This window comes from Musca domestica, unplaced genomic scaffold, assembly GCF_030504385.1.
Source record: "Musca domestica strain aabys unplaced genomic scaffold, Musca_domestica.polishedcontigs.V.1.1 9, whole genome shotgun sequence".
Taxonomy (NCBI): Eukaryota; Metazoa; Arthropoda; class Insecta; order Diptera; family Muscidae; genus Musca; species Musca domestica.
The window spans coordinates 6,270,418-6,286,971 of record NW_026712435.1 but is presented as its reverse complement, the minus strand read 5'-3'; the positions used below and the strand labels follow the sequence as shown (position 1 = coordinate 6,286,971).

The 16,554-nt window shown below is 33.4% G+C and overlaps 1 protein-coding gene across 9 annotated transcripts in view; it reads left to right on the top strand.

Moving 5' to 3' along the window:
• Positions 1 to 16,554, top strand: part of LOC101888096 (paired box protein Pax-6) — a 217,730-nt gene that overhangs the window by 158,157 nt on the left and 43,019 nt on the right. For 7 of the 9 annotated variants that reach the window (XM_059131815.1, XM_059131819.1, XM_059131811.1 and 4 more), the window contains exon 2: positions 16,003 to 16,215. In XM_059131815.1, coding sequence (XP_058987798.1) covers positions 16,029 to 16,215 — 187 coding nt within the window. In that variant the 5' untranslated portion in view covers positions 16,003 to 16,028. The remainder of the gene's footprint in view (positions 1 to 16,002; positions 16,216 to 16,554) is intronic. The other 2 variants (XM_059131817.1, XM_059131818.1) reach the window with 1 other exon arrangement.

Sequence of the window (16,554 nt, the reverse complement as noted above, 5' to 3'; positions counted from 1 at the left end):
ATATATATATATATATATATATATATATATATATATAGATTTCGTGGGGCTATTGATATTGCATCGGCTGCTGAATTCTCAAGACAACTGCTAACGCTTGGGAATGGAAAAATTCCTTTAGATTTTTCAACAGGATTAATTGCTTCTTATGTTAATGGAGCGATAAGAAGTTGATAAATCAATATATAACATGTAGAAACATTCAGTAATAGCTAAAACTCAATGTTTCCGTGAGGGAAAAGCTAATAAATATTTTTCTTTAAAAAATAACGTCAATGTATTACTGATTTCTCTACGAAGAAATTATAAGGAAATACAAGGTTTACACTCAATCAATTAGACGATACCTGCATTTTGGTCTTGATGCGTCAAATATGTTTTAAATTCATCTATTGTTGTATATTTTTATACCCGCCACCATAGTATGAAGGGTATATTAAGTTTGTAATTCCGTTTGTAAAACTTCGAAATGTACATTTTAGACCCCACAAAGTATATATATACTTGATCAGCTACAATTCTATGTCAATTTAGCGAGTCGGTCCGTCTGTGGAAATCACTCTAGTTTCCGAACGAAATGAAGTAGGTATGTCTGCAGGTATTTCTTGTTATTGAAAATGGGTCATGTAGGTCCACGTTGTGGTATAGCCCCCATATAATGGTACCGCCCTATTCTCGGTATTTTGGTGATTTAAGCGACATTATTCACCGGAAATGTTTCAAATTTGGTATTTGAAGTTCATTATGGACTACAGCCTAAGACAGGAAATTGCTTGTGCAGGTCCACGTCTTCGTATAGCCCCCACATAACCTTCCGATATTCGGTATTTTGATGATTATGGCTACACTATTCATTAATTTTTTTTAAGTTTCGCATTCGAATATTGTAATAACCTATGACAAAAGTTGCCTATGCAGGTACACCTCGTCGTATAGACCCTAACATAACGGCTACATTCAGTATTTTTAAGATTTTAACAGAATTTTTAAAGGATTTTATTTTATTTATTTATTTATTTATTTTTTTTTTTTTTTGAGAATTGCCGAATTCTTTCCCATTTGTGGAGGGTATTTAAAGATCGGCCCGGCTGAACTTACAGTTTTTTCACTTGTTTCTCCTTTTTGTGTCTAAAATGATATTACGATCATATATATATGTATATCGACGTTATTTTTTGTTTGATTTGATAAAAGTGAGTACTTTAAACGTATAAAGGACCCAGCTGCTGCGGTTTGCTAAGGAACATGTTGTTTACCACTTTCAATGACCACCTCAATAAAAAATATTATATCCTGCAGAAATGGGTAAAAGTGACAGAGCTGAATAAGTCATATATTATATTTACACTAACAACATTTGTTGAGGACATAATTGTAATGCGAATTACCAATTAATAGAAAACAAAACTTCTAAGCATTTACTTTAGATTTTCTTAAAATTGTAAAAAATATTTTCCTAACAGACAAAGAGAAGAAACAGGTTTAAAAGATTGACTCGGTATGGTGCATTTGATTTAGAATCTGTAAGTTTAAAGATTGTACTTATTTTACGAAGCATTTAAAAAATATTATTATTAATAATTAATATTGCATTAAAAGGTCGTATATTGCCTGTGAATAGGTGAGATTGGTTTATCGACTTTGGGGGAAGTCATAACAACATTTTGTGTTAATATTGTCGATAATGTAAAAAGTGAAAACACGTTAGGTACGGCCGGGCCGAGCACTCAATACCCATCCCAATAGACGAAGAACATTTTTAAAAATAAAAGTATTTGGATTCAGTTCAGCAAAAATTGCCAAATTATATTGAAATCAGTTGAGGTTTTGATATAGCTAACATATATATTTCGGCCGATTTCATACATATTATGCACCAAACACGATATATATGACCGATTCCAATGAAATTCAGAATGTGTGGCGGAATTTGGTTATAATAATAAATGTGATAAATTAATTGGAAATTAGTTAAGATTTGGATATAGCTCCCATACATATATTCTCGGCCGTGGCGGAGTTTGGTGAAAAGTAATTTTTTTTTTAAATTATATTTAAATCGGATCAGCTTGGGATATGATTTTAATAAGAACCATTGACCCACAACGCCTTAGGCTAACGCTAAAAAACAACACAACAATTTATTTGAAATACGCTTATTACGGCGAAGTATGTTGCTATCTCGAATTCACTAATTGCAATAGAAATGCCACTCTACTTAAGAAAATTGCAGTTTCCTGCACGCATGGTATTTGCTATGAAATAAATAAATCCAAAGGACAAACCCTTCGTGTATGCATGTCATGTTACTGCTTTTGTAATGATTTTGTTTATTAACGCATTAAATTAGTGCAATATTTTTTTTTTAATTTTTAAATTTGTTTTTCTTTATCCAACATATATTCGTAAATAAAATTTTGGATGCATATAAAATGCACCGGGTTCAGCTAGTTTTAGATAAATTAATAGACTCTTATCGTACTCCTTAGATGATTGGAATTGACATTTCTCCATGTAAACGACCATGTAGAAGTTGAGATAGATGCTAACGCTCTTCTATAAACTCCATACGATAGGGTCAACAAATTCCAATTCCAATCATGGTCAACAAATTCCAATTTTTAGACAAATCCATTGAAAATTTTAGCAAAAATTATCAAAATACCGAACATTGGGAGGTACCGTTATATGGAATTGTATGCTGATTATGAATATATACACTTTATGTGGTCTACGATGTATATTTAGGGATGTTACAAACGGAATGACAAAGTTAATATACCCTCCTTTCCAAGGTGGAGGGTAAAAAAAAAATATATATCTTATATATATAAAAGAAAGTTGTGTTAGTTACTACGCTTATAACTTAAGAACCGCTGGACTAATTTTAACGATTCATACAAATTCGGAATTGTCTCCTCTCCGAAAAGGATAATATCCAAAAAAAATCGCGTAAAAATGTGTTATATTAACATTTTCATTTTGACTTTTGAAATGTACAATAGTAATGTTTTATTTTGCATAATGTTTTTCCATTTTGACTTACTTTTTTCTAATGTACATTTGTAGTGTTTTTTTTATTTTTTTATTTTTTTTTATTTTTTTTTTTTTTGAATTCAAATATTAATACCAATTTATTTAATTGACTTGATTTCTTGAGAAATGAAATTGATGTCGAGTTACATGGAAGTGTAGTACCGAATTATGTGGTGGCGAAACGGAATAGATGATGTCGAAATAATTTAATGGAATCGAATTTTAAAATAGAAGTACATTCTATTGACAAACTATATAAGGATCTTTAAACATTTTCTGTAAAAAATCAGCGAACAAGTTGAAGATTTTTTCAATGTGTTATTCTTCTTTTGTCAATTTTTTTTTTTTTTCAATTTGTATTATCTAATTGAATTCAGTAAATTTTTTGTGAACAAAATAAAAAATAATTTTTCACTATATACAAATTTTCACCAAAAAATTAAATAAGTGGGAAATACGATGTTAACTGACATCTACCTTTCAACTCCAGGGCCGACATCGTGGTTCAGCTGGAAGATGCGAACACATTTGAACAAACGAAAATTACCGAAAAACCCTAATGGGGCTCATTTCAAAGCGTGGAACTACTTCTTTCCTGTCTCAATAATCCGTCAAATGTACAATCAGAAAAATACCAAATATAAAGGGTGGAAAATAGTAGAGCGAATGGGACTCTTAGTAAGAAAAGAATTTCTATCCTTCCAGAAATTCTTCCCAAACATTCGAGATACCTTTAATCGCTTTTGCAGGTCATGATATCGATCATAACTCACGGATAAGGGTACAACCCGATTTCATATTTATATAACCATCGTATGATTTAAGTTTTATTGGTGTCTTGGTCACTTTTTTAATATTTTGGACATTATTTGGCATATTTGTTTCTAAGGAGGTAGAAAACCTCTTCGCATAAAGTTTGAAATTTTCAGAGTAGGGCCCATTTTGGTTTTGACCATATTCATTAATTGATTTGGCTAAAAATTGTATTTATGCTACCCTGGGGTAGGGAACCATCATACAGATAATTGCCACACAGGAATTTATTTAAGTAAAGTCCCTACATTGGAGTATCTCCAAGTCCACTTTCACATCTAATTGGTGGTCAGAAAAGAAAATTTTGTTTTTTATTGAATTTGTAACCCCCAAGAAAATATTGGTTGGGCCACGTTTTGTTATAACCCTTATATAAATGTATCCCTGATTTCAGCTGTGGCCGTGGTCTTGGCCACGTTTTTAAACTGATTTGGCCATTATTTGCTGTATTTAGGCTACTTTGTGAGTAGAGAACCGTCTTACAGAAAAATGTCAACATACGTAAATATTTTGGTACAGTCCCCATATAGTCCCCAGGCCCGCCGATCTATAGTGATGTTTACCGATTGGCGGACAACAACGCGGGTATTGTTTAATCGTCATTGAATTTTACTATGAACAAGAACATAGACTTTTTGGGGACTCTAATGCGCAATTTGAGGTGCTATGGTAATGGGTGTAAAAGCGTAATTAACGTTGACTATTCAGAAATTATTTTGATTAGTCGAATCAATATTTATATTAAAATTTGTTCACCTTTATGAGCTAGATTTGTGAAATATTATGCTATGCTAAATTTGCATTAAAGACTAAAACTACGGGCCGGCAACGCGGACAAATCCGAGGAGAAATGTGACAAAAATCGTAAAAATAACGAATTTCGAGAGGTACCGTTATATGGGGACTATACCAAAACGTGGACCATTTTCAATACCAACCATCCTATACACAGTACAAATTGTTCTGCTAAATTTTGAAGCTCTACGTCAAATAATGTGGACTGTATCGTAATTTAAATAAACAGACATACAGACGGAGTCTATGACGAACATTTAGGGATGTTACAAACGGAATGAAAAAGTTAATATACCCTCCTTTCCAAGGTGGGGGATATAATAAGCATTAAAGACTAAAACTACGGGCCGGCAACGCGGACCGGGCCAGCTAGTATATATATATATATATATATATATATATATATATATATATATATATATCTATATATATAAAAGAAAGTTGTGTTAGTTACTACGCTTATAACTTAAGAACCGCTGGACTAATTTTAACGATTCATACAAATTCGGAATTGTCTCCTCTCCGAAAAGGATAATATCCAAAAAAAATCGCGTAAAAATGTGTTATATTAACATTTTCATTTTGACTTTTGAAATGTACAATAGTAATGTTTTATTTTGCATAATGTTTTTCCATTTTGACTTACTTTTTTCTAATGTACATTTGTAGTGTTTTTTTTATTTTTTTATTTTTTTTTATTTTTTTTTTTTTTTTTTTGAATTCAAATATTAATACCAATTTATTTAATTGACTTGATTTCTTGAGAAATGAAATTGATGTCGAGTTACATGGAAGTGTAGTACCGAATTATGTGGTGGCGAAACGGAATAGATGATGTCGAAATAATTTAATGGAATCGAATTTTAAAATAGAAGTACATTCTATTGACAAACTATATAAGGATCTTTAAACATTTTCTGTAAAAAATCAGCGAACAAGTTGAAGATTTTTTCAATGTGTTATTCTTCTTTTGTCAATTTTTTTTTTTCAATTTGTATTATCTAATTGAATTCAGTAAATTTTTTGTGAACAAAATAAAAAATAATTTTTCACTATATACAAATTTTCACCAAAAAATTAAATAAGTGGGAAATACGATGTTAACTGACATCTACCTTTCAACTCCAGGGCCGACATCGTGGTTCAGCTGGAAGATGCGAACACATTTGAACAAACGAAAATTACCGAAAAACCCTAATGGGGCTCATTTCAAAGCGTGGAACTACTTCTTTCCTGTCTCAATAATCCGTCAAATGTACAATCAGAAAAATACCAAATATAAAGGGTGGAAAATAGTAGAGCGAATGGGACTCTTAGTAAGAAAAGAATTTCTATCCTTCCAGAAATTCTTCCCAAACATTCGAGATACCTTTAATCGCTTTTGCAGGTCATGATATCGATCATAACTCACGGATAAGGGTACAACCCGATTTCATATTTATATAACCATCGTATGATTTAAGTTTTATTGGTGTCTTGGTCACTTTTTTAATATTTTGGACATTATTTGGCATATTTGTTTCTAAGGAGGTAGAAAACCTCTTCGCATAAAGTTTGAAATTTTCAGAGTAGGGCCCATTTTGGTTTTGACCATATTCATTAATTGATTTGGCTAAAAATTGTATTTATGCTACCCTGGGGTAGGGAACCATCATACAGATAATTGCCACACAGGAATTTATTTAAGTAAAGTCCCTACATTGGAGTATCTCCAAGTCCACTTTCACATCTAATTGGTGGTCAGAAAAGAAAATTTTGTTTTTTATTGAATTTGTAACCCCCAAGAAAATATTGGTTGGGCCACGTTTTGTTATAACCCTTATATAAATGTATCCCTGATTTCAGCTGTGGCCGTGGTCTTGGCCACGTTTTTAAACTGATTTGGCCATTATTTGCTGTATTTAGGCTACTTTGTGAGTAGAGAACCGTCTTACAGAAAAATGTCAACATACGTAAATATTTTGGTACAGTCCCCATATAGTCCCCAGGCCCGCCGATCTATAGTGATGTTTACCGATTGGCGGACAACAACGCGGGTATTGTTTAATCGTCATTGAATTTTACTATGAACAAGAACATAGACTTTTTGGGGACTCTAATGCGCAATTTGAGGTGCTATGGTAATGGGTGTAAAAGCGTAATTAACGTTGACTATTCAGAAATTATTTTGATTAGTCGAATCAATATTTATATTAAAATTTGTTCACCTTTATGAGCTAGATTTGTGAAATATTATGCTATGCTAAATTTGCATTAAAGACTAAAACTACGGGCCGGCAACGCGGACAAATCCGAGGAGAAATGTGACAAAAATCGTCAAAATAACGAATTTCGAGAGGTACCGTTATATGGGGACTATACCAAAACGTGGACCATTTTCAATACCAACCATCCTATACACAGTACAAATTGTTCTGCTAAATTTTGAAGCTCTACGTCAAATAATGTGGACTGTATCGTAATTTAAATAAACAGACATACAGACGGAGTCTATGACGAACATTTAGGGATGTTACAAACGGAATGAAAAAGTTAATATACCCTCCTTTCCAAGGTGGGGGATATAATAAGCATTAAAGACTAAAACTACGGGCCGGCAACGCGGACCGGGCCAGCTAGTATATATATATATATATATATATATATATATATATATATATATATATATATATATGTATTTCATATTTCACAAATCTGGCTCATAAAGGTGAACAAATGTTAATATAAATATTGATCCGACTAAATAGAAATAAATACCTATGGAAGGAGGGCTAAATAATTTCTGAATAGTCAAACTTAATTAGGCTTTTACACCCATTACCATAGCACCTCAAATTGCGCATTAGAGTCCCCAAAAAGTCTATGTTCTTGTTCATAGTAAAATTCATTGACGATTAAACAATGCCCGTGTTGTTGTCCGCCAATCGGTAAAAATCACTATAGATCAGCGGCCCTGGGGACTATATGGGGACTGTACGAAAATATTTACCTATGTTGACTTTTTTCTGTAAGATGGTTCTCTATCGGTAAAAATCACTATAGATCGGCGGCCCTGGGGAGTATATGGGGACTGTACGAAAATATTTACCTATTTTGACTTTTTTCTGTAAGATGGTTCTCTACCCACAAAGTAGCCTAAATACAGCAAAATCGATTGAAAAATGTGGTCAAGAATCTCGAAATAGAAAAGCCAAGATGCCAAATAAAGGCCAAATCAGTTGAAAAACGTGCCCAAGACCACGGTCATACCTGAAATCGGGGATACATTCATATGAGGGTTATACCAAAACGTAGCCCAACCAATATTCTCTTGGGGTTACAAATTTAATAAAATACAAAATTTTCTTTTCTGACCACACATTAGATGTGAAAGTGGACCTGGGGATACTCCAATGTGGAGACTTTACTTAAATAAATTCCTATGTGGCAATTATCTGCATAATGGTTCCCTATCCCAGGGTAGCATAAATACAATTTTTAGCCAAATCAATTGATGAATGTGGTCAAGACCAAAATGGGCCCTACTCTGAAAATTTCAAATTTTATGGGAAGAGGTCCTCTACCCCTTTAGAAAAAAAATGCCAAATATGGGCCAAAAAAATGAAAAAAGTGGCCAAGACCCCAACAATAGCTTAAATCATACGATGGTTATATAAATATGAAATTGGGTTGTACCCTTATCCGTGAGTTATGATCAATATCATGACCTGTAAAACCGATTTAAGGTATCTTGAATGTTTGGGAAGAATTTCTGGAAGGATGAAAAAACCTTTTCTTACTAAAAGTCCCATTCGCTCTACTATTTGCGCCCTTTAAATTTGGTATTTTACTGATTGTACTCCCAAAGAATTTAGCATTTTGAGCTCTCATTGGACGGATTATTGTCACATGAAACAAGGAGTCCACGCTTTAAAATGAGGCCCATTAGGCTTTTTCGGTCATTTTTATACCCTCCACCATACTATGGAGGGTATATTAATTTTGTCATTCCGTTTGTAACTCCTCGAAATACTCATGTCAGACCCAACAAAGTATATATATTCTTGATCAGCGTAAAATTCTAAGACGATTTAGCCATGTCCGTCTGTCTGTCTGTGTGTCTGTCTGTCTGTCTGTCTGTCTGTCTGTCTGTCCGTCTGTCTGTTGTAATCACGCTATCTTTCGAACAAATTGAGATAGAAGGCTAAAATTTTGCACAAATGTATATTTTGCCAGTAGGCAGGTTAAGTTCGTAAATGGGCCATGTAGGTCCAAGTTATCATATAGCCCCCATATAACTGTACCTCCCGATATTCAGTATTTTTATGATTTTAGCGACATTATTCGCCGGAATTGATTCAAATTTGGCATTTGAAGTTCGTAATGAATACTACAGCCTAAAACAGAAAATTATCTGTGCAGGTCCATATCTTCGTGTAGCCCCCATATAACGGTACCCTCCGATATTCGGTATTTTTATGATTTTTGCGACATTGTTTATCGGAATCGTTTCAAATTTGGTATTTGAACTTCGTAATGGATACTACATCCTAAGTCAAAAAATGAGCCATGTAGGTCCACTTCTTCATATAGCCCCCATATAACGGTACCCCCCGATATTCGGTATTTTGATGATTTTAGCGAAATTATTCAGCGAAATCGTTCCAAATTTGGTGTTTGAAGTTCGTAATAGATACTGCAGCATAAAACAGAAAATAGGCCATATAGGTCCACGTCTTCATATAGCCCCCATATACCGTACCCCCCGATATTCGGTATTTTGATGATTTTAGCGACATTATTTACCGGGATTGTTTCAAATTTCGCATGTGAATTTCGGAATGGATACGTCAGCCCATGCCAGAAAATTGTCTGTGCAGGTCCATGTCTTCGTATAGCCCCCATATAACGGTACCCCCCATATTCGGTATTTTAATGATATTAGCTAGATTATAAACAGATTTTTCTTCAAGTTTCGCATTTAAATAGTGTAACAACTTATGACAAAAGTTGCCTATGCTGGCCCACGTCGTCGTATAAGCATTCGGTATTCTTAAGATTTTAGCAGAATTTTTAACGGATTTTATTTATTAGAAAATGCCAAATTTGTACCAAATGGTGGAGGGTATTAAAAGTTCGGCCCGGCCGAACTTACAGCTTTTTTACTTGTTGTTTGTATAGATGGCCCTGGAGTTGAAAGGTAGATGTCAGTTAACATCCTATTTCGCACTTATTTCATTATACCCTACACCACAAGGTGGTCAGGGTATTATGTCTTTGTGCATTTGTTTGTAACAGGCAAAAGGAAACGAGATAGACCCATAGTTCCTTTTGATGATGTGCATAGAATCACTTTCTGATTTGATTTATGCATGTCAGTCTATCTGTCCGTCCGTCCATGTATTCTTTTGAACAAAATGCAGGTCGCATTTATTATCCGATTGAAATGAAATTTTCCACAGATCATTTGTTTGGCCCAAGGACGAACCCTATTGAAATTGGAGATAATCGGTCAAAATTTAGATATAGCTCCCATATATATCTTCGTCCGATTTACCTTGTATTGTGCACCAAACGTATAATATCAGCCCGAATTGTATGGAATTTTGCATATACACCCAAATTAGGCCTTAAAATAAGTATGCCAAATTTGATCGAAATCGGTTCAGATATAGCTATAGCCATATATATTGGTTATCCGATTTGTTATTTTTGTCCTCAGCAGCCATAGTATGCACTCTACAACAACAATATTTGGGGAAATATATCAAATGCAGCTCAGAAATACCTTTGCTTAATTTTATCCAGGTCGGTTCAGATTTGGATATAGCTCCCATATATATCTTTATCTGGTTTCAAATTAATTTTGCACCGAAGTCCGAATTTAAAAGATACAAATGCTTCGGCATATTTAGTACTTTGACTTTTAAATTATAATTATAATCATAGGGTGTATGATTAAATTCTCCCATAAAAACTTTTAATTGTTATGTGGAGCTCTACTAAATTAGGAAAGTGGTGTAGGGTATCATAAAATCGGCCCGCCCACTTTAGGACTTTCTTTACTGTTTTTTTTTTTTTGTGCTGAAAATTGTATATAGTGAAAAATTATTTTTTATTTTGTTTACAAAAAATTCACTGAATTCAATATGTAATATCATATCATGAGTCAAAATGGAAAAAAAATCATGCAAAATAAAACATTACTATTGTAATTTCAAAAGTCAAAATGAAAATGTTAATATATCACGTTTTTACGCGATTTTTTTGTATATTATATTATATATTGTATATTATAAGGATAATATCCAAAAAAAAATTTGAAATTATTGGAGTAGCGCCCATATTGGTCTTTACCACATTCATCAATCCATCATACAGATAATTGCCCCATAGGAATTTATTTAAGTAAAGTCCCCACATTGGAGTATCCCCAAGTCCAATTTCACATCTAATGCTTGGTCAGAAAAGACAATTTTGTATTCTATTGAATTTGTAACCTCCAAGAGAATATTGGTTGGGAACTTAGATTTGGAATGTACATCTATATGAAATAAATTGTGAAAACATGAACAAATTACAAATATAAGAAAGTAGCACGGGACCGAATATTAGTTAAATCGTTATTAAATTATACTATGATGAAAAATATGGACAACTTACAATTTAATTGCAAATAAAATTAATTCCCATCATACGGTAATGGGTGTAAACTAGCTATATTTTTGAATTGGCCTCTATTTGTCATATTGGATTATAGGGGGTAGAAGAAAGTTTTCAATGTAGGTCGATGTTTCGGAGTAGTGCCCAAGTAAAGGTACCCCCAGATTTTACCATATTTCAAAGGATTTGTCTAAAAATGTATATTTGGAGTGGAAATCTTACACAAAAATTTCTACATATCTACAAATTGTAGAATTTTCTCCATGTAATAGTACCCCCTCAAGTCCACGTTTTGGCGGACAAATAGACCGACATGGATAGGGGACCTTATGAGGACTCTAATGCACAATCTGAGGTGATAATGGGTTTAAAAAAGAAATTAGCTTTGGCTATTCTTAAATCATTCAGCCCTCAATTATGAGGTGTTCAAAATACTGTACATTACGAATTACTGCTCATTTGACTGGAAAATTTTGCTACGATTTTTACCATACTAAAAATTAATTTGATCCCTTACATGGGGATAAGATTGATATATACTTTTTAATGGATTTGTATAGCACATCCATACATTTGAAGTCCACGGTTTAAATATTGAAGCCCACGGCTTAAATATGGGTACAGGTATTTTAAAACACTTTTAATCGACCAGTACGTGAACTCTTATTTCAGTCATATCTGTCAATAATTATGCTTTGACAAATATGCATAATAGACGAAAACTACGGCTCGGCAACGCGGACCGGACCAGCTAGAATATATATAAATCAATTGTTTTTTATGTGTTTGTTTTCTCTTTTGAGACGAGCTTAATGATCTGAAATTTGTAGTGAAAAGGAAAGCCAGATAGACACTATCACACACTCACCACTATGCGACGCGTTTCGCCGTTGGTTAAGCGGCTCATCAGGCATATTTGGTGTGGACGATGGCTTACAAGGGCCGTTCTCTGGAAAGTAGTATATATTTCGAACTTATTGGAAACGTTTTCATGAAAGAAAGTTTTGATAAAAAACCTCTATAAAAACCGCGGAACTGAAAAATTTACTTTTCTCTTTTGATATGGATTTTTGTGTGGAATTGAAAATGCTTAAAATTCTTAAACATTTATTGCCGGTATTGATTTCACAATACCGAAGACTTAAAATGTCAAATTACAGATAATTCTGTAGAAATTGAAACAAAAACAGACGAATTTTTAGTGGTATTATTATACCTAAACGAAACGGACATATTCTAACTTCGTAGGAATATTGTATAAAAGATCAAAGATTAACCTAAATAATTCACACACGAACGGCTGCACACACAGACGGATATAGTTTAATTGACATAGTATTTTCCACTGGTAAAAACAAAATACCTTACAACACGATCTTCTAAAATTTACGAATTCATAATTACTTTTGATTTGGAAATATTGCTAAGACTTTTATAATGCTGATAATTGAGGTTTGAAAATTTAATTATATACGATGAAATGAGGAATATAAAAATGCACGGGTGAATAGGAAATAAATCCTAAAGTGGACTTATGTTGTAATTTTTTGGCAAAAGATTTCTAACCTCAAAAATGCTTTTGAGCCCTTCAAAATACCTCAAATCGGCCAAATTAGAGCACATTTGGTTGAAGAATAGTAGGATATTATATTGTATGAGGGCTATATCTAAATGGGAACAAATATATATCTTTTGCAACATCAATCATCCTAAGAATAATATAAAAACCTGTGAAGAGTTTGAAAGACACATATTCAATTTGGTGACCTCTATCGTAACTGCAAATGTTGAACGAACACACATACTTTAGGGGGTCCTTAACTTTAACATACTTTATGGGGTCATTAACTTTTATTAATCGATGAAACTTTTGATAGTTAAATTAAAGTCATATTTCAATTTAGAAATTACTATCGATTCTGAGGTCCAAAACTCCAAAAAATTGACTAGATATGGAAATAACCCATCTAATGAGAACTCAAAATCAAAAATGCATTGAGATTGCAATCAGTGAAATACCGAATATGAAGAGGCACTGTAATATGCGGACTATACAAAATAGTGGAGCGAATTGAAAATTTAGTAAGAAAAGGATTCATATCCTCGGTAAATTCTTCCGAACCCTTAAAAGTAACCTTAACTCACATGTAATGTTATACGGGGACTATGCGCTATCGTCAGTAATTACACTGCGGGAAATTACACTTGGGAAATTATTCGGGTCAAGCGTTTTTAGGGCCCTTTTATATAGCTCAACCATACACAAAAGGCCTCAAATGTTTTGCTCTATACTCCTAGGGGTTACGCGAAGAATCATTTGTACAAAATATGTATCAGGTCGATCTGTATTGTGATATAGCCCCCCTTTAATGATACAGCCCTATTCAAATTCTTCAAATGTTGGTGGTTTGAGATTTTAGAAAGAACAACACATTCTTTCGAATAATTAGAAGTATAGGACCATGCTTTGGTATAACCCTTATATGAAGGTATCCGTTGATTACAGCAATTTCCAGGGTCTTGGTCACATTTTTCAATTGATTTTACCCTTATTTGGCATCGTAGCATCTAAGGGGGTAGAAGACCTCTTCGCGGAAAATTTTCAATGTCAATGTTTTGGAGTAGCGCCCACATAAAAGTACCTCCTGATTTTACCTATTTCGAGGTTTTTGGTCATAATTTCGAAGCGATTTGGCTTAAAATGTGTATTTAGGCTAATATAGGGGAAGATAATTATCTTACATGGGCTATTATAAACAGTTGATGTATACTTTTTTTAATATGTAACCTATTATTTAGGCTTTTGACTCTCAAATTAAAATCTCTGCTTGAAAAGTAGGATCGGGTTTTTTAAAACACTATAAATTGCCCATTACGTGAACCTGTATTGACATTTTTGCGATGCGTATTAATTTCTAATTAGTCAAGTCATTATTTATACTACAAATTGTGCCATTTGTGTGAGCCAGATCTGTGAATTATTATACTTTCAAAACAATAAACTAATGACTAAAACTACGGGACGGCAACGCCGACTAGGCCAGCTAGTATATATATATATATATATATATATATATATATATATATATATATATATTATTTTTTTTGTGCACAATTAACTCGAAATCGGTTGAAGATATGTATGGGAGCAAATCTGAACCGATCTTGATGCAATTTGGCAGAGGTATTTCTGGGCTGTATCTGATATCTTATACCAAACATCATTATGTTTCGAATGTGGGGGACTTCAACACAAAATCGGATGAAACCTATGTATGGGAGCTATTGCTATACCTGAACCTATTTTCTCTGAATTCGATGTATTAGCTTTAAGATTGAATTCGGTCGGATATATCAAAGTTTAGGACTTTTGGACTAATATTGGTCATTTGTTGCACTACTACATCTGAACCGATGACATTGGGTAGAGGTATATTCGAGCTATATCTAATGTCCGGTATCAAATACGCTTATTATGGAGTGATTATTACGCATGTGAGGGACATAAACACAAAATCGGATGAAACAAATATAAGGGAGCTATAGCTATATCTGAACCGATTTTCACTAAGTTTTATACATTTGCTTATAGGCTGAATTCGGTTGGATGTTGTAAGACTCAGGTCATTTGGACTTATATTGGCCATTTATTGCCCAATTTACCCAAAATCGGTTGAATATATATGGGAGCTATATTTAAATTTGATCCAATTATCACCAATTTCATAAGAGTTCGTTCTTGGTTTAAACAAATATTGTTTGGAAAATTTCATCTCAATCGGTTTTTGGTCACAAGAATACATGGACGGATGGACAGACGGACTGAAATGCATAAATCGAGTCAGAAAGTGATTCTATTAAGATCTTAAAAAGTAACTATGGGACTATCACGCTTCCTTTCTCTCTGTCAGAATAATTGCACAAAGATATCATACACTTACAAATATGTGGTGTAGGGTATAAAAAACGTACGTCTATCCATCAGCGATAACATGCAAAATTTCGAGTATTTTTTGTACCCTTCACGTACATTATATGGTGGGTATATTAATTTATCGGTCCACGATATCGGATAGCCGTCATACAGCGGTACCCTAGATATTCGGTATTTTAGTGATTGTAGCCATATTTTTCAATGGAAATTCTACACATGATGTTAATTTCGAATACATTACCCCCTGAAAGAGAATGGTGTGTGTGAGTCCACGATATCGTATAGCTCCCACATAGCGGTATCTCCTAATATTTGCATAATTTTAGCCACATTTTAAATGGATTTGGCTGGAATCCATTGTGTTAAGATCTTAATGTGCACTTATCAATCTAACGAAAAATTGTGTAAATAGGCCTACGATTGCATATAGCCCTCATATAAAACTACCACCAGGTATTCAGTATTTTCATGATTTTGATCAAAATTTTATGGAATTGTTTTCACCTAGCCGAAAATTGTCTACATAGTCCAACTGCGTTTTCATTGTTTTCTTTTTATGGAATGTTCAATATCTCTATAGCAAAAGCCATCCCGAAACAATTCTATATTAAAAACAACTGTCGATTTTATGTATTCGCGCGCTGTGGGGTATACCGTTTTCGGCAGATTGGAATTTGTAATACAGACCCTCGACATCTTGGACGGTGGATGGTTGTTGTTATAATATAAAATAAAATTATCAAAATACAATAAAAGCAATGTATTTTTTTTTCTTTTTTCAGTTGGTCTATGTGCGCCCAACCCGATTATGGCTCATACAATTCCAACACCACACGCTTTAGGTAACATTTTTTCAAATGGTCCAACACCAGCCGCGGCCTTAACATCACTTGCTTCTCAAAACAGACTTCTAGAGCTCTCCCGATTTGGTCTCCGTGGTTATGATTTGGCTCAGCATTTTCTGACTCAACAAAACGCGGTATCCAAGTTATTAGGTAAGTTTTTGTACCATATATCGAAACATATATCACTTATTGTCATTAATTTGTTATATAATATGTCTAAGGTAGTATATAATTTTTAACATCATGAAAACATTCACTTACCACCAATTTTTTGAACCGATTCTTCCTTTCAAAACAGCTTGCTAACCCCTTACTTTAATATGGGCATGTTATAGGAAGTTAGTGTTCGCCAAACTGCTACCAACAGCCAATATTACGTTCAAGAAATCCATCAATCTATTTTTAGAAAACTAGAGTTGAATTCGTGGTCAATACCCTAACACTTAATTTATCATTTTAATATTTCGTAGCCGATGGTAGGGTTGGTTT